The sequence below is a fragment of the Panthera pardus genome, unplaced genomic scaffold, assembly GCF_024362965.1.
Source record: "Panthera pardus isolate Hobbes unplaced genomic scaffold, ASM2436296v1 HiC_scaffold_3, whole genome shotgun sequence".
Lineage (NCBI taxonomy): Eukaryota > Metazoa > Chordata > Mammalia > Carnivora > Felidae > Panthera > Panthera pardus.
The window spans coordinates 25,372,721-25,395,781 of record NW_026526876.1 but is presented as its reverse complement, the minus strand read 5'-3'; the positions used below and the strand labels follow the sequence as shown (position 1 = coordinate 25,395,781).

Below are 23,061 nucleotides of genomic sequence, written 5' to 3'. Positions count from 1 at the left end.
TTTTCTTGACCATTGATTTTGCTGTGCGGTAGCTTTTCCGTTTGATTTAGTCTAACTTGTTTCTTTTTGCTTTTGTTGCTTATGTTTTTGGTGTCATATTCATGAAGTCATTGCTAAATCCAATGTCAAGATTATATCCTGTTTCCTTCTAGGAGTTTTATAGGTTCAGGCCTAACATTTAAGTCTTTAATCCATTTTGAGTTACTTTTTGTGAGTGGGGTGAGATAGAGGCCCAATTTCATTCTTTTGCATGTGAATATCCAGTTTTCCCAATACCCTATATTGAAGAGACTATCATTTCCCCATTGAGTAGTCTTGGCTTTCTTGTCAAATACTAGTTGGCTGTACATGCATGGATTTGTTTCTGGGCTTTTAATTCTGTTCTACTGGTCTGTTTTTTGTTTGTTGGTTGGTTTTGGGGTTTGTTTTGTTTTTGTTTTTTTGTTTTTTTAAATGGCAGTATCATACTGCTTTGATTACTATAGTATGATTTCTGGGAAGCATCCTGCAGTACTGGAGGACCTGGGTGTCCATCATGAACTCCCCGTTTTCCACTGGAGAAACTAGGGTGGCCCTGTTGGTGTAGTGTCGTGCTGGCCTGAGGTGGGTAGGTGACAATGCAGAGTGTAGACACTCCTCTTACCTTTCTAATGTAATCCTTCCCAGTCTCTGTGGTCCAATGTGGGTGCTTCATTCACACCCTTGGTGTGATATCATTCTCACAATGATATCTTGTCTATGGATAGTTGCTAGTTGGTCTTTTGGTGAGGGGCACTGAAGGTGGGGATGATTTATGTCACTGTCTTGATGATGTCAATTTAAGTGGGCTCTTGGATATAGTGTATTTGAAGTGAAGCCTTCTGTGTGCCAGAGCTGAACAGAAGTTTGATGTAGAGCTAAGCATCAGAGCCCCCAAACAGAAAGTAGACTGTACCTTATCAACCCACGTGTAGTGGGCTGATCGGTGATCTCCCCCAAAAGGTATGTCCGTATCCTAATCCTCAGAACTTGTGAATGTTCTTATTTGAAAAGAGGATCTCTGCTGATGTACCTGAGTTAAATATCTTGAGGTGAGATTATCCAGGTGGGTCCTAAAAACAGTCATGAGTATCTTTATAAATAAAGAGAAACAGTGGAGAAGGGACACCGAGGAGAAGGTGATGTGAAGATAGATCAGAGAGAGACACCGTCACAAGCCAAGGAATGCCAGCAGTCTCCAGAAGCTGCAAGTGCTAAGGAATGGATTCTCCCCTAGAGCCTCCAGAGGGAGTATAGCTCCGCTGACTCCTTGCCTTTAGACTTTTGGCCTCCAGAACTGAGAGAGAATGAATTCCTGTTGTTTTAAACTACTCAGTGTTTAGTAATTTGTTACAGCAGCTGCACGAAACTAATACACCAAGCTACTTTCATATGTAGCTCCATGGACTTCATTACTGAATTACCTCTATCTGCCCTACATCACGTCCTTAATGCTGAGAGTCTCACCAGTCGCCCTTTCATTCTGTGCAACAAGAACTTTTTAGCTACCATGAGTCTCTCATTCACGTATGAACTATTCTTCCAGTTGATATTTTGGATAGCATTCAGTTTGCCTTCTGTAGTTTGTCTTTTTAAGACATAACTACTTCTCTTCCTTTCATATCTGAATTTACTCTTCCTCTGCTGCCTTTCAAAGGTCATTTGATGAACCAAAGAAACAAATTGTGGTGTCTTTCATTCCAACTCGATAATCACAAAATATTCCTTCCTCGACACTGAAAGATCTATACATGTTAAGTACAATTAGCCTGCAGAGTATACTGTCTTAATTAACTGTAATTATCAGTTTGGCCCCTTAATAGTTTTACTTTCTCTTTAACATTTTCCATTAGAAACCTATATCTAGTTGGGAAGATATGTGCCCAAACTCTTAAACTGCAAGGAGCTATTAATATAAGCATATCACCACCACCATCATCATCATCATCATCAATTTAGGGTTATCTGGGTCTTCTCTCTCCAGGTCAAAAACACCTATAAGACACACACTGTAAGAACAAGCAAATTCCTGGTGGTGGAGTCATTATAGTCATTTATAAGCAATGCATGGCATTGGATTCTCAAAGAAGTTGGATGGTAATTGCTTTTTCGGGTCATTCTCCGTTACCAATGACCAAAACCTTGTCTGAAAATCAGACACCCAGAAAGCAAATGAAACCTAAGGCTTCTTTCACTCCATGAAATTTGATAAAGAACAAGTGGCTCTCAACCAGGCATGGTTTTGCCCCTCCAGGGCCTACCTGGCACGTCTGTAGACATTTTTGGGTCGTCAGAATTGGGGGGCGGGGGACATTGTCACTGGGACCCAGTGAGTAGAGGCCAGGGATGCTGCTCAATGTATCCCAAGGCATAGGACAGGTCCTTACAACAAAGAATTATCTGACCACGTGTGTCAGTAGTGCTGAGGTTGAGGAATTTTTTATGTTCCATGGTTTGCTCTGGTTCTATCTAGATGATATAATGTAGGCTTATGAAACAAATATTGAATTATTCTATGCATATGGCATGCTCAAGGTATCTAACATAAATATGAAGAAGACAGCTGTGTCCCCACATCGTCCATTCCCCGAGCCTCAGTGAGATTTCATTATCCTAGAAAAGACAAATGTATAAATTAACAACTGTAATAGTGTATATAAAATGCTACAGTGGCAGTATATAAAAAGTGCTGACAAGGACAAAAGAAATAGCAATTCTGTCCAAAAACTTGGCATTTGAACCCCTACGGAATAAGTGGTAACCTACCAGTCAAAACAACAAAGAAGGGAGGTTCCACTTTATATTATGGCAAGTAAGCTCCTATCAGACCAATTCTCCCACAAATATAAGCTGTGAACAAAGTATAAAATACAACTACCGGATGGCCTTGGAGAACAGATCAATATGAAGAGGTAGTAGAAAGGAGGACATACTTGGAAGAAAGAAAGGGAATTTCACGTCTTTATAGCATTCATTTTCCCACATTTGGTGCCACGTGGGACGGCTAGAATTTGGGTCGATAACTGTGGTCTTTAAAAGAAATTTTTTTTAAACGTTTATTCATTTTTTGATAGAGAGGGACAGAGCACGAGCGGGGGAGGGGCAGAGAGAGAGGGAGACCCAGAATCCAAAGCAGGCTCCAGGCTCTGAGCTGTTGGCACAGAGCCCAACACGGGGCTCGAACCCACGGACTGTGAGATCATGACCTGAGCCGAAGTCGGACGCCCAACCGACTGAGCCACCCAGGCGCCCCGATAACTGTGGTCTTAGTGCTTAGAGAACCAGGTGAAAGATCAGGGCAGCCAGTGACAAACTCAGATGGAGGGACACCCAGGAAATAAAGTGAGCGAGCAGGGAAGGGCCCCAAATTCTTTGTGTGATCTTGGTCCATCCATATTTCTGGCTGATCTCTGAAACATGCATGGTTGGAGAAGATTCTAAACAGCTTAGGTAAAACTGAAAGAGCCGAACTTTTATATATGAACTTTTGTCTTCTGCAGAGGAGACAGAATTTATAGTTTGTATCCAACCAAGTGAACTGCCTGCTAAAAACTGGCAATTAAAATTAACCATTAATACCATTCAGAGGAAAGTAGCAGAATCCACACTCTCTACAGTGTCTCATTCGTAAAGACACAAGCCCAAAATACTCGACGTCTGAAGAAACAGGTAACATGACCTGTTTATTCTCAAGAGAAAATGATCAATGGAGACGACCTCAGGATGAATTAGACGCCCGGGTTATCAGATAAAAAATTTAAAGTAGCTATTATAGTTGTGCTCAGGGCAATAAGAAAAATTGGTAGCAATGAGTGAGAAAGTAGGAAATCTTGGGAGTGAAAAACAGTGAAAAATACAACATTTGAAATTTAAAATGTGGGCTGAATATAACAACAGAATGGAGAACAAGAAGATTTGGTGAATGTGCAAATTAATAGAAATTAGCCAATCTGAGGCCAGAGAGAAAAACATAACCCCCCCCCCCCAAAAAAAAAAAAAAAATGAGCTGCAGGGACTTGGAAGACAAGGACAATGTATAAAGTATATTTGAGTCACAAAAGTGGAGGGAAGAGCGCAAAGAGGCAAAAATGTTTTAATACGTCATAGCCAAAATTTTCCAGGTTCATGAAAGACATAATTATATTGATTCAAGAAGCTACACAAAGGCCACGCAGGGTGAATGCAAAACAGAACAAAACAAAAGCACCAATACTTGCTACAATCTGTCTTGTGATTTATAAGCCAAACTAGACGTTGTGTAAAGGTATCTCATTGTGATTTTGAAGTGCATTTTTTGGATGACCGATTCTAGTGAGTGTCGTTTCATGTGCTTATGGCCAATTGTACATCCTCTTTGGAGAAACATCTATTCCGATTCATTCCCTATTTTTAGGTTCTTTGTTTTTTAATAAAAATATTTTCTAATAAAGAACCTAATGATAAAGGTGCTTTATTTTTTAATGTTATTAAAAAGTGTGTTCTTTATTTTTTAATTATGGATCTGTAAGAGTTCTTTATGTATTCTTAATACAGGTCTCTTTTCAGATATATGATTTGCAAGTATTTTATCCTATTCTGTGGATTTTCCTTTCACGTCTGATGACATTCCTTGCAGCACAAGAGTTTTTTAAATTTGCTGAATCTGTTTATATTTTATTTTCTTGTTTATGCCTTTGGTTACTTCTAAGAAAGCTTTGCTTAGCTCAAAGTCACAGAAATTTACTCCTGTTTTCTTCTAAGACTTTCCTATTTTTTAGCTCTTGTATTGAGGTCTGTGGTTTATCTTGAGTTAATTTTTGTGTATTGTGTAAAGAAGGAATCTTAACTTTATTCTTTTGCATATGAATATCCTGTTGTCCCAGTGTCATTTGTTGTAAAGACTGCCATTTCTCCAATGACTTGTCTTGGCACCCTTGCTGAAAGTCTACTGATCATCGATGTTAAGGGTTTATTTCTGGGATCTTAATCCTGTTCCATTGATTTATATGTGTATCCTTATGCCAGTAGCACACGATTTTGATTAACCCAGCTTGTAATAAGTTTTGTGAATTCTCCAGCGTTCTTCTTTTTCAAGATTGTTTTGCCTTCTGGGTACCTTGCATCCCATATGAATTTTAGGGTCCGCTTGTCAATTTCTGCCAAATGTCACCTGGGGTTTTGACAGGGATTGTGTTGCATCCGTAGATCAATGGAGGAGTCTTGTCATCTTTCCAATATGGAGAGAATACTAATTTCCATTTTACTCTACATTTCTTTCTGATTCTTGAAGTAACAAATGTGTAGATATTCACAGTATTTACCTTTTTTTTTTTCTTTGTTTACAAGAATTTAGCAGAGGCCACTAGTCTTAGCAGCTGTGTGAAAAAGAGGCCAAAGAATTTCCTTCATTTATCATGCTTGGTGAAAGGTATTATTTTTAGTGCCTTTTAAGTCGGGAGTTGTATCTTCGTGTCTTTGACTGACTCACTCTATTCCCTTTAAGCACCAATCAGCAGCCACGAACGTAGAGGCTATAGCTGCTTGAAAGTCTTGTTTTTCAGCCCAGCTGGAAAGGGAATGGAGACTCTTCTAGCTGTTTTTCAGACTTGTTTGAAGTTTTTTTTTGTTTTGTTTTGTTTTTTTCTTGGAGTTTCCAGTGGAGATGCCACGCTGGCAGCAAATGAAGTATCCTGTAATGTGAAGCCTTATAAATATATGTTGGATCACTGCCATCATTATCAAAAGTGCTGGTGAAGAAATGTGCAAAGGGAAGATTTTCAAATTAAGGTTGGCCTGCACATATAAATGTTAGCTTGTAAAGCTCAAGAAATACCAAATTGTAGTCTATTAGTCTCCTACATTTTATTGCCTTTTTGGAATAATCATGTACTTCAGAACATCCTTTCATCTGAGCTGGCTTGTGGTTGTATAAGAATGCAGCTTCTTTTTTCTTCATGCTTTATATTCTCCGATGAGGAAAATTTACTGCATTTTATAAATAAATCAGAACTAAAAAGCAAATTTTTCTTCCCACCTTTTTATCTTCAAGGAGGCCCTGCTTTAAGGCATTTGAGTGATGCGTTTATACTCGGCCCCACAACTAGTTGCACTGGAAAAAATAATCTTCAAAGTCATTTTTTTTTTTTTTTTTTTTTTGCTTCTTACAGGACACAATTTGGAACCATTGGTAAAAGGGAAAACTGTTCTCAGTGAGGAGCAGACGTTTCTCTTTTTCAAATGTGGATCCTTCGTTAAAATGAATATCATCTCTTTACGTAAATCAAGACAGATATTTTATTTGTATTAAGAGAGAAGCTTCCTAGATATTAGTGGAGCTCGATGTATTTGTCGTGATTTACACTGAGTGAGGTCTTCTTTGATATTTAGCTTACTATTAACAGGTGTGGTGGGACCAGAAGCTAGATGGAAGATTTCTTCACTTCCCCATACCTGTTATTTAATATATGACAATGTTTTCTATTTGTAGATCAGGATAGAAATTATAAGGTAAGATGTGCCTTACTGCACAAGGCTTTATTCTGACAGTATTCAAAATTTTTTTTAACATTTATTTATTTTTTTTTAATTTTTTTTTTTTTTTTTTTACATTTATTTATTTTTGAGAGACAGAGAGAGACAGCGTAAGCAGGGGAGGGGCAGAGAGAGAGAGAGGGAGACACAGAATCCGAAGCAGGCTCCAGGCTCTGAGCCGTCCGCACAGAGCCTGACGCGGGGCTTGAACTCACGAATCGTGAGATCATGACCTCGGCTGAAGTCGGAGGCTTAACCGACTGAGCCACCCAGGTGCCCCTAACAGTATTTTAAATATGGTCTGTGATATATACCTGATTATAGGTAAAGTTTATGACTTTGATTTATGTGGCTGTAAGCTAGTTACAAAGTAAATGGCTAAACTTGGTAGGTAAGAATGAAATGATAGAGAAAATATTTGCCCTATTAAATTGAAAGTGTTTACATTAACTAAATGGCTCCTGTGGATATTTGGGCAAAAAGTGTAAAACAGCTGACTTTCAACATTCAGCCACTGGTCGTATGTTTTATAACAGGTGTTAGCAAAACTTTTCTTTTGGCTAAGTAATGGTACATAATTTTTAGATTATATGAGCAATGAATTTGTAAAGTTTTCAAATAGTGTCCAATGTACTTTCTTTCGTGTTTATGGAGCACGTAACTGACTGTTACGTGACCAAGCAAAGTGAACCTTTGAAAAATTGTAATCCTGATAGGAAGTAGCCTTTTCAAGTTCTTTTCGGAGGCTTAAAAATGAAAGAGTAACACAGGATACACTAATCACTGTGGTCCCTGGATAGTGCAGAAGTAGCTCTTGTGCCGTCTAACCCCAAACACCTACAAGGGGACAGTATTCATCGACCACGGTGGCCTTTGCCTCTGAGCCTGGTCTCAAAATCCTTTTAACAGAGCCTCCTGGGCAGCCCCCTTCAGTCATCTGGGTCTGTCGCACCAGAGAAAATGTCCACTGAACATCTGTGACAAAATGTTTATGGCAAATATCCATCGCATTTGCCAACCTAGGGCTAGGACATGGTACCCGATATACTTTGTATGACTTTGGGTTGTTCTCATATGTTGCGTTAGTGTTCAGATATTTGAATTTTTAAACAAAATAGTCAATGTTCGTATCAGGGAAACCCTAGTCAAGTCTTCCTCCTTCTTGGGCAGGGTACTATAAGAAGGATGAAAACACACCAGACCAAACTAAAATTCTCTCCTGCCGTCAGAGTGCTCAGTCTTCTGTGCGGTGATGTCTCCTGAATCAGTCTTCAGTATTAATATCCGGTTATTAATCACTGTTGTCTAGGAGCTAATACTAACATTAAGTGGCAAAGAAACAAAACATTTAGGCCTTCGAAGTTGGCAACCGGTTAACATTACAGTCGTTTCATTTTAACAACGTGTAAGAAAAATGGAGGACAGCAAGATACTCCGGTTCCTGTTGAATAGTCACCTCAAGCAAACCGCTGAAAGGAAAGCTTTTTAAAAAGTTCCAGAAACCTGTGCCACGTCGCCGTAAAACGCAGTGACCAGGAGCTACATCTGGCACGCAGCACCACCTCCAATGGCTTTGCTCTCATGCGGGGCCTCACACACCTTGGGGCCGAGTGTTAAACCCTGAGGGCATTAAAATAGTGGCTCCACCTGTGAAACAGACGTGTGGAAAGGGGTTTCGGTGGAAAAGCTGCCTTGTTTAGCACGGGGGCGGGGTGTGTGTGTGTGTGTGTGTGTGGATTTGGTCTTCTTCAGGTAGAAGGCTGTGTGGTGGGTATGAAGAGGTAGACGCACGTCGTATATAATGAAAAATTCGGGGAAGGTGGATGTGGAATATCTTCTTCCAGCTTGTGTGCAGAGACTATCCAAACTGGGGTGGGGGGAGGGGGACTCGAAACTAAATACGCATTGCCACATTTTTTTGTTTTACAAAGGGACAGGAGGATCCTGCTGAAGCGGAAACTGGGGGACGCTTCTCAGTATTTTTGCGTTAAAGCTCTGAGAAAGTTTTCAGTATTTGTGGAGGAAGTTTGGCATTTTGATATTTTATACCACATGTGTCACGTGTGTGCTCTTATTGGAAAGCCTGAAAGTTGCTGTGTCTTAGAGGGGTTTTCAAGCTCAGATCTGAGTAGGTCAAAAAAAGTCAAATTACTGTTTGTCCACGTCTTAAAAGACAGTAGCATCATTGTTTGGATTCCGCGCTCCTCCCCGCCCCGTCATGATGCTTTCCTAAAATTTGATTTGTGGGGGTTAAGCATCCGACTCTTGATTTGGGCTCAGGTCACGATCTCACAAGTTGTGGGATCAAGTCCCGTGTCGGGATCTGCACTGACAGTGGGGAGCCCACGTGGGATTTTTCTCTCTCCCTCTCTCTCTGTCCTGCGCCCTGCTCGTGCTCTCTCTCTCGCTCTCTCAAAATAAATAAATAAACAAAACACAATTGGATTTGTGTGAATTAAATCACTCCACCCCCCCCCCACCCCCCACAGCATTCTTTTTTTTTTTTTCAACGTTTTTTTTTTTTTTTTTTTTTTATTTTTGGGACAGAGAGAGACAGAGCATGAACGGGGGAGGGGCAGAGAGAGAGAGGGAGACACAGAATCGGAAACAGGCTCCAGGCTCCGAGCCATCAGCCCAGAGCCTGACGCGGGGCTCGAACTCACGGACCGCGAGATCGTGACCTGGCTGAAGTCGGATGCTTAACCGACTGCGCCACCCAGGCGCCCCCACCCCCCACAGCATTCTTTGGCGTTGCAGTTAAGGAGATGATGTTTATACGTGTGTAAACTTTCGCATTTAGGGAAGATGAACCAAGTTGATCTTATTTGTGATGTCCCAGTCTGCTCAGGCCGCTGTAACAGAGTATCACCGACTGGATAGTTTATAAGCAACAGAAGTTTATTTCTCCCAGTTCTGGAGGTTGGGAAATTCAAGACCAAGGCACCAGGATGGTGGTGTCCTGATGAGGGCCCTTTTCTTGGTTCGTGGCTGGCGTCCTCTCCCTGCGTCCTCACCTGATGAAGGTGTCATGGGATCTCTCTGGAACCTCGTTTAGAAGAGCATTCATTTCCCTTTAAGGGGACACATCCAGACCCTAAAGTATGGCACCTGGAAAATCAGAAAAGCAGAATAGTAGCCTGCAGCATGAGCTCAGGGTCAGACGGCCGGGACCAGGCCTGGCTCGATCCGTTACTACATGTGGTATCTCAGAACTACTCCCTAAGCCTCAGTTTCCTGTTCTCTAAAACTAAGGGTATAATAATACTTTGATACATGTTTGCTTTGAGAATAAAGGAGAGAAGAGATGTAAAAATATTTTGCACCGGGCCCAGCGCGAGTCAGAACTCCGTATTAGCCATCATGAACTTTCATGCATTTATAACCGAAAGCCTTTATTTTTTTTCCCTGTGTGACTCTGCAGAGATTTCTCTTGTGTTTTGAGCCCCTGTGACCATAGAACTTGAGTTCAAGACGTAAAGAGGTGAGATGGTGATCAGTAGGCACGTGTCCTGCAGGGCGGTGGCACAATCTCAGGCCACCAAGTGGCTGTGTTGCACCCGTCACCCCACAGATGAACTGCTACGCATGCATATTAGAGATATCTCTAATGGTATGTGGCTTTTTTTAAATTGAGATATAACTCACATACTATAAAATTCATCCTTGTAAAGTGCAAATCTCAGCAGAGTTCAGTATATTCCTAAGGAGGTGCAACCATCGCCAGTATCTAATTCCGGGACGTTTTCATCACCAGAAAAGACACACCCTATATCCATTAGCAGTCACTCTTCGTTCCCCCTGCCCACTCCCCGCCCCCCCCCCCAGCTGCTGGCCACCTCTAATCTACTTCCTGTCTGTAAGCACTTAGCTATTCTGGGTATTTCATATAAATGGAATCGTACAATATGTCGCCTCTTGTCCCTGGCTTCCCGTGTTCAAGGTTCCTCCATGTAGCATGTGTCAGAACCTCAGTGTGTTTGTTTGTTTGTTTTTTTTAATTTTTTAAATGTTTATTTATTTCTGAGAGAAAGAGAGAGAACCAGAGTGTGAGTGGGGGAAGGGGTGGAGAGAGAGGGAGACACAGAATCCAAAGCAGACTCTGGGCTCTGAGCTATGAGCACCCAGCCCGACGCGGGGCTCGAACCCATGCACCGTGAGATCATGACCTGTGCCGAAGTCGGACACTTAACCGACTGAGCCACCCAGGTGCCCCAGAACTTCAGTGTTTTTTAAGGCTGAATGATATTCCATTGTATACCTTGAACATCTTGTTCTTGTTTATCCATCCATCAGTTGATGGAGATAAGTGGTTTTAAACGGGTTTTGTTTTTAAGGAAATCTTTGGAAGCAGTTTGAGAGAAATCTTTGAGAGTAGTCATCAGAACACTCTGTCTCTTTTTCTGGAGACAAAGTATTTTATTGTCAACTTTTGAAAGGGAAGTTTTATAGAATTTGGATCAAAAACTTGCAATCTGAATGTTATTTTAGAGAGGGTGAAATACTGCCCTTTCACTCAAGCCTTGTTCTTTTATTTTACATTTCAACTCTGAAGCTTTTCTGGACTTTTCTAGGGAGAAAGAGGAGCAGCTGACTCGTGTGACTGAAGTTCAGAGGTCGCAGGCCCAGCAGGCAGACGCTGCCCTGGAAGAGTTTAAGCGGCAGGTCGAACTGAACTCAGAGAAAGTCTACGCCGAAATGAAAGAGCAGGTGAGGAGGCCGCTGTGGCATCTTTTTTGAAAGTCACTGTCTCAGTAGGAAGGTACATTCTGATCTTTATATGACAGAGACATATTTACTTCTAACCAAAGTTTTATCAAAATTAGCCATACTCTTGGGTCACAGGTTCAGAATGAAAAAGGGACAGTAGCCCTGGCAGAGGAGGACACCCACCTCCCCCCGGAGCCTGGAAAGAAGAGGTGGTCCCTCGCAGCCAAGAAGGAGGGCCCTGGCGGGGAGGGCTTGGCCGGCAGGCCCCCCCGGCTCCCTGCAGAGCGTGTGACGGGAGGAAACCACAGCATGTAGCTCTGGCGTGCCTCTCCGTGCTCCCCGGGCCACCGGGTGGCCGCTGACCAGCAAACCTTGGTGGCAGTGTGTAGAAGGAGGAGGGTGGACCCCACCTGGAGCTCTGCAGACAAGGAGATGGGCCCAGCTTCCTCCTTCAGGAGTCCTTGATTCTCCTTCAAGCAAAACCACAACAGTCATTTAAAGGCGTAGCTATAGGGGCACCTGGGTGGCTCAGTTGGTCAAGCCTCTGACTCTCAGTCTCGGCTCAGGTCACAATCTCACGGTTCGCGAGTTCAAGCCCTGCATGGAGCTCTGTGCGGATAGTACAGAGCCTGCTTCTCTCTCTCCCTCTCTCCCTGCCCCTCCCCCGCTCACTCTGTTTCTCTCAAAATAAGTACATGAAGTTAAAGTCGTCGCTACAAATGTGGCAATGGCAAGAGTGTGTCTCGTGGATCCGCCTACAGGTAAAACCCCGTGACCCACCAGTGGTGCAGGGGCTCAGGTTCACCGTGTCTGTGCTCGTCCGTGTTCCGTAAGTGGTGTTGTATTTGTCACTTATAGCAAGTTGTTTGCAACTGACATTTCAGGACAGAGGCCGTCTCCAGTGCGTGCACAGGTGAAGTGGAACGCTTTTTAGTTTTGAGAGAAAATAAAAAATTTGAAAAGGAAACAGGGAGCAAACCCCTAGGTGCCCCTCATGAAGAATCAACCATTGTTAACACGGTGTTTATTTAAACTGCAACCCTACAGATGAAGTTTCATTTGCTTTGTTATTCATATCTAGTCACATTACTCCCTCCTTTCCACTTCTGAGAAAACCACTGTCATTAATTTAGTGTGTATTATTTCAGTCTCTTTTATATTTTTATGTGCATATATAATGTTCATGTATCTTACATGTATATGTTACGTCTATACATATTACATGCATCTAAAAATTTTTGTGCATCTACTTTTTAAAAGTTAGGTAAATACTACAGATTTCATGTATGCCTTATTTGCTCTTTTATATTTTATTGTTTGTGTTTTTTTGTTTTTTTTTTAACTGGCTGCTTGGAGTTTATTTTCCACTTGGTGCAAGGCTGCTCTTTTATATTTAATTTTACGTATCCCTGCCCTGTCCATGTTGATTTAGTGCAGTCCTTTTAACACTGAATGTATTTTATCCTATGAATATTGCACATTTCATTTATCAGCTCCTCTATCCAAGGGTATTTGGTTTATTTTCTTCAGGTTTTCTTCATTCTAAAAAATGTTGCAGTCGTGTTTGTGATCTCCTTTTCAGTGGGAGTTAACTTCCTCAGGAGCCCCAAGCACATATGGGGTGGTGGAAACATCCCTATGGAAGGATCTCTATGAGCCCTGTACTGTTGACTAGTTTGGAACTGTGCTTTCTTGTTGTTATTTTCTTGATTCGGATTTCCACCCCTATTGAGTTGTGTGAATCTGGGTTTTGAGAATGGGGCTCTGAGATCCCATTCTTCCATTTTTCCACTCACTGCCTAGGGCAGAAGCTGGATTCCTGCAGAGTAATTGTGCCAGAAGGTGGAGACCAGACCCTGCTGCTTGGATGTCCATCTTCCAGCTCCCTGCTAGGAACAGGGCCCAGTCCCTAGAATGTGTATTTGGTCCAAGTATGCAATGGAGCTACAGAGGAAATTCTCTGATCAGCTTGACACTTAAGGAATACAGAAAATGCTGAAGGAGGGGGCCCCTGGCAAGAAGGTTTAAGTATAGAGTCGAGAAGGCTAAAAATGAGGCATTTGAAATTGCTGAGACTGACAGTGCAAGTTCTGAGGAAGGCTGTCATGAGACCATGACAGGTACCTTTGGCTCACTCTTCCACTTGGAGCTGATGATGTAATATTAGCAGCTCACGGTACTCATGGGTAAGAAGGAGAAAAAACAAGCAAACAGCATGGAACTTGTGAAAGCATTCTGTAGAACAGGAAAAAGACATTTGTATTCAGCAGTTACAGAATAAAAGCATACTTCTGAAAATGATCTATGGTGGAATTCTGAAAAAAAATCGGAAAAGTAGTATCTTTGTATAAGAAGACATGATCTCTAAGAAAGAGGCCACACATATTAAGTAAAATTAATGCAATGAAACCTGGATACATTCTGGAAAAAAAATGCACCTCAAAAATAAAAATGAAAATCCCTCAAGTTTCTAGACAGGATGACACTGGCAAAGAAATTAGAAAAATAATGGATAATGTTTCAGAGTTTTGAAGGAGGAAGGTTGTGACCCAGTTTTATACATAACCAAAGAGTTTTTCACTTGCAAAATCAACAGAAAAACATATTCTTAGTAAGAGCTCATAAAATGTATACTGCTTGTTTCTTTTCTGGAAAAAATTATGTGAACAGATCAACCAATCCACAGATGAAGCCAAAGACATTGCACACATGGGGAAACCATCATATTTAAGGATGAGTAGGGAACAATGGAATCCAGCAAAATAAAAACAAGTTTAACTAATTGTTACAACTCTGATTGTAAGAAAGAATGCTCATGTTTATTGAGTTTTGAAAAAGAAGGTATATAAAGTGGCCAATACAAATTTAATAACAACCTAAAAACAATTTAGTATGCTAAAATTCTTGGCCATGGAAAGGGGAGACTCAAAAGATCTTAAAATCAGAGAAATGCAGATTAAAATAGTTTTGGAATGTATAAGCTTAGGCATAAATCAAATCAACAAGGATTACACTTTCATAAAAATCTCAAGGAGATAAAGGCAAAACTTGAGAGGAGATGTTGCCAAAGGAACAGAAGTAGAAACAGAACGAGATGTCCAAAATGAGACAGAGTATGTAACTGTCATAATAAATATTAATAGGTTAATTTTTTTAGTAAAATAAGATATTGACTAGTTGACTTAAATCCATGTGTATGCTGTTTATAAAAGATACAACTAGTTTACACAAAAATTAGATTATGAAAATATATCACTTGTATTCAGAAGAAAAGTAAGAATATAATACTATCATAATAAAGTTAATAAACTAGACGAATGGATATATTTTTGCATGCTAAAGGCAAGAGTATTTAAATATGAAAAAATGTTAGGAATGCATGGAGAATTAAATAGCATTGGGGTGCTTTCATATAGTTTTTTCCATCTAAGATCAGGGGGTGAAAACAAAATAAATAGGAGGTCTAAATAACAGTTTATACAATACCTATATTTCTACTTTCTACCCTTTAAAAATGACCTGTTAAAGTCCTACTCCCTTGGAACAGTTATAAAACTTAGTAGACCATAAAGAGACACTCAGTATGTTTCTAAAACTTGATATGACAGCACATATTTTTTTTACCACAATGCAATAAAATCAGAAATTAATCGCAATTAAAGTTGCTACATTCCACTTCACCAAAATTAAAAACTTTTGCTCTTTGAAAGACACCATTAAAAAACAACAAAAGGAAGTAAGACAAGCCAGAGAATGGGAGAAAAGATTTACAAATATTTCCAAGAACTTGTATCTAGAGTATAAAAGAAATCTTACAGCTCAGTAATTAGAAGACAAACAACCCAGTTAAAAATAGGCAAAATTTTGGACACCTCACAGAAGAAGATATACAAATGACTAATCAGCCCATGAAAAGATGTTCAATAGGTCATTATTCATCAGGGAAATTAAAATCAAATGAAATGCCACTATACATGCTCATTAGAATGGTTAAAATTATAAAGATTGCAGGGGCGCCTGGGTGGCTCAGTCGGTTAAGCGTCTGACTTCGGCTCAGGTCATGATCTCTTGGTTCATGGGTTCGAGCCCCACATCGGGCCCTGTGCTAACAGCTCGGAGCCTGGAGCCTGCTTCGGATTCTGTGTCTCCCTCTCTCTCTGCCCTTCCCTGGCTCACACTGTCTCTCTCTCTCTCTCTCTCTCTCTCTCTCAAAAATAAATAAACATTTAAAAAAAAAACTATAAAGATTGGTTGATAATGCTGAATGTTGGTGAAGATGCTATCAGATGGAGCTGTCACATACTGCCTATGCGAAAAGTGCCAATTTCTTAAAACGTTAAACATTCAGTGACCATCTATCACTCATTCCATTCTATGTGCTTAACCAAGAGAAATGAAGACATATCCAAAGTCTTGCACACAAATGTTGATAGCGGTTTTATTCACAAAAGCCTCTAACTTGAACAGCCCAAACGTTCCTCCGAAGTTGAAAGAACAATCAACATGCAGTATATACAACCGAATACTCCTCAGCAATATAAAGGAATGAATTACTGATGCTTACGACAACATGGATGAGTCTCAAGATGCTCGTCAAGTTTTTATTAGTATACTCTCTGAGTAAGGTTGGGATTTCCCAGATGATCTTGAGGTTCTCGTTTTAGCAGATTACCAACCTAGTTTGTTTCAGAGCAAAAGTCCTGTCTCTTCTTCTGTGGGCGGGTTTCAGTTTCAGTGAAGTTCCAAAGCCTTTGCTCTGCTGCTTTGGGTCTGTTTTGATTGTGCCAGTCAGGAGGGAGTCTGAGATTTGGGTGGTATTTAAATCACTCCACCCAGTAATCACTCCATGCAGGCACTCGTGGGACATTCCCCAGGGTAGACCATATGCTTGGACACAAAACAATTCTCAATAAATTTAAAAGGATTAAAGTCATGCAAAATGTGTTCAATGATAATAAATTAGAAATAAACAACAATAAGAAATCTGGGAAGTCCCCACATATTTCGAGATTAAGTAACATAAACAACTCATGGGTCAACGAAGATATTACAAGGAAAATGAGGAAATATTTTGAACTGAGTTAAAACAAAAACATGGGCATATCAAAATTTATGGAATGCAGCTAAAGCAGTACTTAGAGAAAAGTTTATAGCTTTAAACGTCTATACCCCAAAAGAAAGTTCTCAAATCAGTAGCCTAAACTTCATCTTAAGAAACCAGAAAAAGAGGGGGCACCTGAATGGCTCAGTTGGTTGTGTCTGACTCTCGATTTCAGCTCAGGTTATGATATCGCAGTTCTTGAGATCAAGCCCTGCATGGGGCTCTGTGCTGACAGTGCGGAGCCTGCTTGGGATCCTCTCTCTCCTCTCTCTCTGCTCCTCCCCTGCTCACACATGCTCTCTCTCTCAAAATAAAACAAATAATGTTAAAAAAAAAAAAAAAGAAGAAGAAAGAAACCAGAAAAAGAAAAGCTTCTACCTGAGCAAGCAGAAGAAAGGCAATAGAAAATACCTTTATATTTTTGCAGAAAACAAAGAAGTAGAAAGCAAAAAAAAAAAAGGGGGGAGGGAGAAAATTCATGATGCCGAAAGTTGGTTTTTTGAAAAGATCAACGAAACTGACAAATCTTTAGCATGGCTAATGGGAAAAAAAGTGAGAAGAAGCCAATTAGCAAGGTTGGGAATAAAAGAGGAGAGGACACCATTACTGATCCTATAGAAAATGAAAGAACTACAAGGTGGTATTTTATAAACTTACGCCAACAAATTACAAAACTCAGGTGAAATGGACAAATTCATAGAAAGACCCAAAGACCCAAATTACTAAAACTGTCTCAAGAAGAGATAGAAAATCTGAATTGTGCAATAATAAAGATATTTAATTTACAATTAAAAATCTTTTCACAAAGAAAAGCCCAGGACCACCAGGTGGCTTCACTGGTGATTTCCATCAAATATTAAGGAAAAAATAATTTTGAGTTCTTTGAACACTTTCAGAAAATTGAGGAGGAAGGCACACTTTCCAGTTCATTCTATAAAGCCAGGATTACTCTAATATCAAAGCCAAAGACACTGTAAGGAAACTACAAAATAAATCTGTCATGAATACAGACACAAAAATCTTTAATGCTATTTTAGTAAATGGAATCTAGAAACATATAAAAATGATTATACATCACAACCAAGTGGGATTTATTCCAGGAATCCCAGGTGGTGTTAGCATTTGAAAATTAATTGGTGTCATGCCACATGTTAATAAAGGAGAAAACAACATGATCATCTCAGTAGAGGCAGAAAAAGCATTTGAAAAAGTTTGTTCAATATCATTCATGATTTTAAAAAAATACTTGGCAAATTAAGACCAGAAGCAAACGTACTTAACCTAATAAAGGTCATTTATGAAAACTCTATGACTTGTATACTTCGTGTTGGAAGGCTTAATGCTTTTCCTCCTAAGAACAAGGAAACCATGCCTGCTTTTGCCACTTCCATTCGACATTGTATTGGAGATTCTAGCCAGCACACAAAGGGGAAAGAAAAAGGAAAGGAAAGGGAAGGGAAGGGGAGGTAAGGAAACGGAAGGAAAAAGAGAGAGAGAGAAAGAAAGAAAAGGGAAAGAAAGAATAAAAGTTGGAAAGGAAATATGATGACACAATCATTCCGTATGGTCAAAATCCATTAAAAAAAGACAAGATCTAATAAATGATTTAAATAAATTTTCAGGATATGAGGTCAATATACAAAATTTAGCCATACTTCTATACACTAGCAATGAAACATCTGCAAATGAAATTAAGAAAACAATTTAATCCAGAGTAATGAGAATGTTTTCAAATTGATACATATATTTTTTAAGATGAAAAAGAAGTCTCAGAGTTTTGTGGCAGAACTGAAAGCCCTGGAGACAAAGTCATCTCGGGAACCATTAAATTAAGAACCCTGCCTAGCAACGGGGGCGCCTGGTTAGCTCATTTGGTTAAGTGTCCAACTCTTGATTTCGGCTCCGGTTGTGATCTCATGGCTCGTGAGATGGAGGGATCGAAGCCCTGTGTCAGGCTCTGTGCTGACAGCATGGAGCCTGCTTGGGATTCTCTCTCTCCTGCTCTCTCTTCCCCTCCCCTACTCATGCTCTTTCTCTCAAAATAAATAAATGATTAAAAAAACAACAACAAAACAACCATTAAAAAAAAAAAAAGAACCCTATCTAGCCACAATGTAAGACTGCCATAAAATAAGGAAAGCCAGGGATGGACGATAGTATTCATGGAACTGATTCTGGAACCACCCTTAATTGTTCTTCCCTCATATGTCTGACTGTTCTGTTATGTGCCTGGTTCATGGTCTGTCTGCTGTTTTACTTCACCAGTCCTGCCAGACGCATTTGACTCTCCCACTTCTGGATGTTGAGTTAATGTGTTTCTGTCTTCTAGGTATCACATCCATCTCTGTGGACTGGTTAAATGATCCCATGAAGGACCCTACTGGGGTCATGCCCCTGAGATTCTTTTCTTCCTCCACATATCCTAGTCCCGTGTCCTGTCTTTGTGAGTAGTCCTCACCAGGTCTGATTTGCCCATTGGTGCTCAGTTTAGGCTCCTTGAAAAATAACAGTGATGGCAACCGATGAACAGGAAATTCTTTTGATTGTCTTCTGTGGAAGAAATATTCTTCAGTGGTTTCCATCATATATAGCTTTGCCAGGTGCAGTTGAGTTTCTGAACTAGAGAAAGCACCTTTGGTGTGAGTATAGTAACAACAACATTTGTAACAGAATGTGAAGAGCTAGGCTCGTTCACAAATCATATAATTCTTACATGGCAAATTTCAACAAATGCCAAGTAAAGGGGCACCAGAGTGGCCCTGTTGGTTAAGTGTCTAACTCTTGATCTCAGCTCAGGTCATGATCTCACAGTTTGTGAGATCGAGCCCTGCTTCAGGCTCTGTGTTACCAGCTGAGAGACTGCTTGGGATTCTCTCTCTCCCTCTCTGTGCCCCTCCCCTGCCTGAGTTCTCTCTCTCTCTCTCTCTCTCTCTCTCTCTCTCTCTCTCTGTCTCTCTGTCTCTCTTTCTCTCAAACTAAGTAAATAAATAAACATTAAAAAACCCAAATGCTAAATAAAATATATATGACAAAACATGGTAAATTAGAAGTCTTCTATTCCATATTTTCAGTTGATTAAAAAGTGTGCATCTGATCTAGCTCAAATTCGAAAAAAATCATTCAGCAGATTCATTATTTGGAGAATCATCATGTTTTCACAATTGTTCCATAGTCTATATTTTCACTAGTCTTTCTTTTCTGTTATTGTTTTGAACTGCTCTTTTCTCTTCTTACTAAAATCTTTTGTGTAAAAGCCAGCAGAGCTCAGGGCATCTTTTTCCATTTGGAAACTGCTGCAGATAGCAGACAATGGGAATTTGAATTAAAAAAAAGAAAAGCTTTGAGTTTGTTTTTGAAAGTGAATTGCTATTTCAAAAATGAGGCCCATGAGAGAAAATGGAACAGGAGAAAGTTTTTTAAAAAATTGCTTCACACTGTTTCTTTCACTTTGAAGAACTTTTGATCTCATTTAAGATTGCTTCAATAACCTAATTTTTACTCCATAGTGAAACCCATTAAAGTGTTAGCTGTCAGCAATTAGTTGTATAAAATATACACATTTTAATGGTGACAACATACTCCTGTTCTAGAATTTTCTGTATATGTGTGTACATAATCATATCTTTAAAAGCAATAGTGTTCTATATTTACCCATTCTCTGTGAAACAAATAAATGACTGAAAAGACAGCTAAGTTTTTAGAAGTACTGGCAGTCATTCTAAAGTGACATTTTTTCGTCTGGTAAAATGATTGCATGGATGTTGGCTAACTCGTTCCTCTTGGGGCTTCTGCTAGCCACTTGACTTCTAGATAATTTCTCTCTCCTTGAAAATATGTCCCCATTAAAGGGTATTTGCTGCTAAATATCTGGCTTTAAATTCTATTCCTTTTTTCTTTATAGTCATCAGCTACATGATGTTAGCTTTGGACTTCGGAGAACCCACTGGCTTGCCATGAAAGCACAATTCTGAAACATTGCTGTTGACTAGTGAGGTTGCCTCTGGCTCCTCGTACAATTGAAACTGGTTAGCAGTTTCTTATATTCTTAGAGGTTGCAAATTCATTTCATCGTCCTATTATTGCCGTTGAATGGCTGAAAAAAATTCTCAAGTTACAAGGAAGAAAGAATGCCATCTGGATATATTTGTGTCCTTAAGTGTCAATGGATAACAAACAGACAGAGAAAGAAAGAATCATACAAACCATTTACTGTGACTTACACCTTTGTCCTCTTGTCCGTTAAGGGTCATGCTGATTCATGTAATTTTAAATAAGTTTTTTTAGACCAGTTTTAAGATAGTAAAAGATCCAACATAAATAGAAGCATTTTCCCTCAGTTACTTTTTGATGATAATGGAGAAGTCTCTCCACCCTTTTACCATTTGGAATTTTGTGTCTGAATGAGATTAAGCAGCAGAAGTAAAATTCTAGAATTATATTTAAATGTTTCCATAGAGCCTACTGTGGTAATTAATTCCAAATGGCAACATGCAGAGAATATGTATAAGTCTTTGGCTTTGAAAAGCAAAACTAAACAACAGCAAAACAAATAAAAGAAATTTTACCTTTTATCTTTAAATGCTTACTGTAAGAGGAGTAAGTGAAGCTTTTTCCTTGTAATATTTATCAATGACTAATCTCTTTCACAGAAGGAAGATAAGCCAAAAAAATCTACTGAGGACATTGGAAAAGAAAATATGTCATTGTTTTTTCTGTATTTGACTGATTCGAAGGGTTGTTAATTGTGAAATAGTAACATTATTATTTTTAATACTTCAATTATTTTATTGACTCACTGGCCGAGGATTCAATAGACTTGACTTCTTTCATTCATTTATAAAAAAATGCATGAATACTTGCCCTACACCAGCCATTGTTACTGATTCTGGGAGTTCGGGGATTATTAAGACTTGTGTGTGGCTTGTGTGATAGACCGATGCATGGAAGCGTGTGATTTAGTAAGTGGTATAGTTGGTGGGATAAATAGGTCAGTAAGAGAACACGGAGGAGAAACAGCTGAGCTCCCCAGTGAGTTATGCAATTACCTGCAATTATGGAATCTTTGTGTAACTACAAATTTCTCAAATACTTACTTGTTTAGACGTCACTGGTAATGGATTTAGTAAAGTCTTTAAGTATAAGGTCAGATAGACAATTAAGTTTTAGTTCCATATATCAGCATGCAACAAATAGAAAATAAACTTTGAAAAAGATGTCATTGTACGAAAAAGCTTCACGGACCTAAAAATAAATCTAACAAAAAAATGGCAAGGCCTCTGTTTAAAAACTGGAAAATATTGGGGCACCTGTTGGCTCAGTCGATTGAAGGCCTTAGTCTTGATTACGGCTCGGGTCATGATCCCAGGGTCGTGGGATTGAGCCCTGCGTCGGGCTCCGCACTCAGCATGGAACCTGCTTAAGATTCTCTCTTTTTCTCCCTCTACTCCTTTCCCCACTCGCACACACTCTCTCTCTCTCTCTCCAATTAAAAAAAAAATATATAAAAACTGGCAAACATGATCAAAAGAAATCAAGAATACCTAAAGAAATTGGGGGATTCAAAGACTCGATGTTATAAACATGTCAGTTCTCCCCACATTAATCTATAAAAGCCACACAGTTCTCTAAAAATCCAAATGTTAGTAGTAGTTGTTTTTTGTTTCTTTTTGGTGAGGTGAAAGGAAGTGAGAGAAACTGACAGCTGATTTGGAAATGCAAAGGGCTGATACTTGCTCTGGCAATCTGGAAGAAAAGCACAACTGGAGAACTTATATGACCAGATATTGAAGCTAATATTCAGCTACAGAATTAATACAGCATGATTTGGGCACAAGGATGATCAGTGTTACAGAAGAAAGAGAGCCCGAAGTAGGCTCACACATCCATGATCAATGTGATTCATGCCAAAGGAAGGATTGCAGTCGCAGCAGGGAAAGAATGATCATTTCAATAAATGCCACAGTGTCAACCGGATAGCCATGTGGAGGGAGAAAAAAAAAAAGAATCTCGTCTCTTACTTTACCCCATTCACAAAATCAATTCCGGGATTATAGATGTACAAGTGATAGGTAAAACAATAAAACTTTCAGGAGAAAATGTAGAAAATTTTGATAGTTGGAACCAGGTAAAGATTTTCTAGATAGGAAACGAAAAGGCATTAAAAACAAAACCCCAAATATTGTCAAATTTAACCTCACTAAAATAAAACAAAAACGAAAAGAAAAACACCTCTTGTTTATTAAAAGAGACCAGTAGAAAATGGAAAGGCAACCTCCGAGTGGGAGAAGACATTTGTAATTCAGATATTGAACCAAAAATTCATATCCAGAACAGATTCAGAATTCTCATCAACCATTAAGGACAGATACCAGAAATATTATGTTTTATATCAATTTATGGTTATTGCTCACAAAAGAACTATAGATATAATCAATTAATGTGTTGATTGGTTTTCCCTGTTAGGTATATTAGTTCCCACTGAGTCTTTAGCCAAGCACACATATAACGATCTGTCTTTCCTCCCATTTATATCTATCTGCCTGCCTGTCTTGATTGATCAATCCATCGATCGATCGATCGATCTGAACATACTTGAAGAACAGTTTTTCATAGTTTATCTGCATATGTATTAAATACAAAAATATATTTTGAACTGTATATTTCTATACAAATGTATGCTTATTGTAGTGTGAATTGTTCATGTTGAATTACTCAATATAATAACA

At 39.4% G+C, this 23,061-nt stretch overlaps 1 protein-coding gene across 14 annotated transcripts in view; it reads left to right on the top strand.

Moving 5' to 3' along the window:
- CEP112 (centrosomal protein 112) overlaps positions 1-23,061 on the top strand; it is a 462,552-nt gene that overhangs the window by 152,836 nt on the left and 286,655 nt on the right. For all 14 annotated transcript variants that reach the window (XR_008418577.1, XR_008418579.1, XM_053892300.1 and 11 more), the window contains one exon: positions 11,100-11,235. Coding sequence is in view for 12 of the 14 variants with exons in the window: in XM_053892300.1 (XP_053748275.1) it covers positions 11,100-11,235 (136 nt within the window). In the remaining 2 variants the exon portion in view is untranslated. The remainder of the gene's footprint in view (positions 1-11,099; positions 11,236-23,061) is intronic.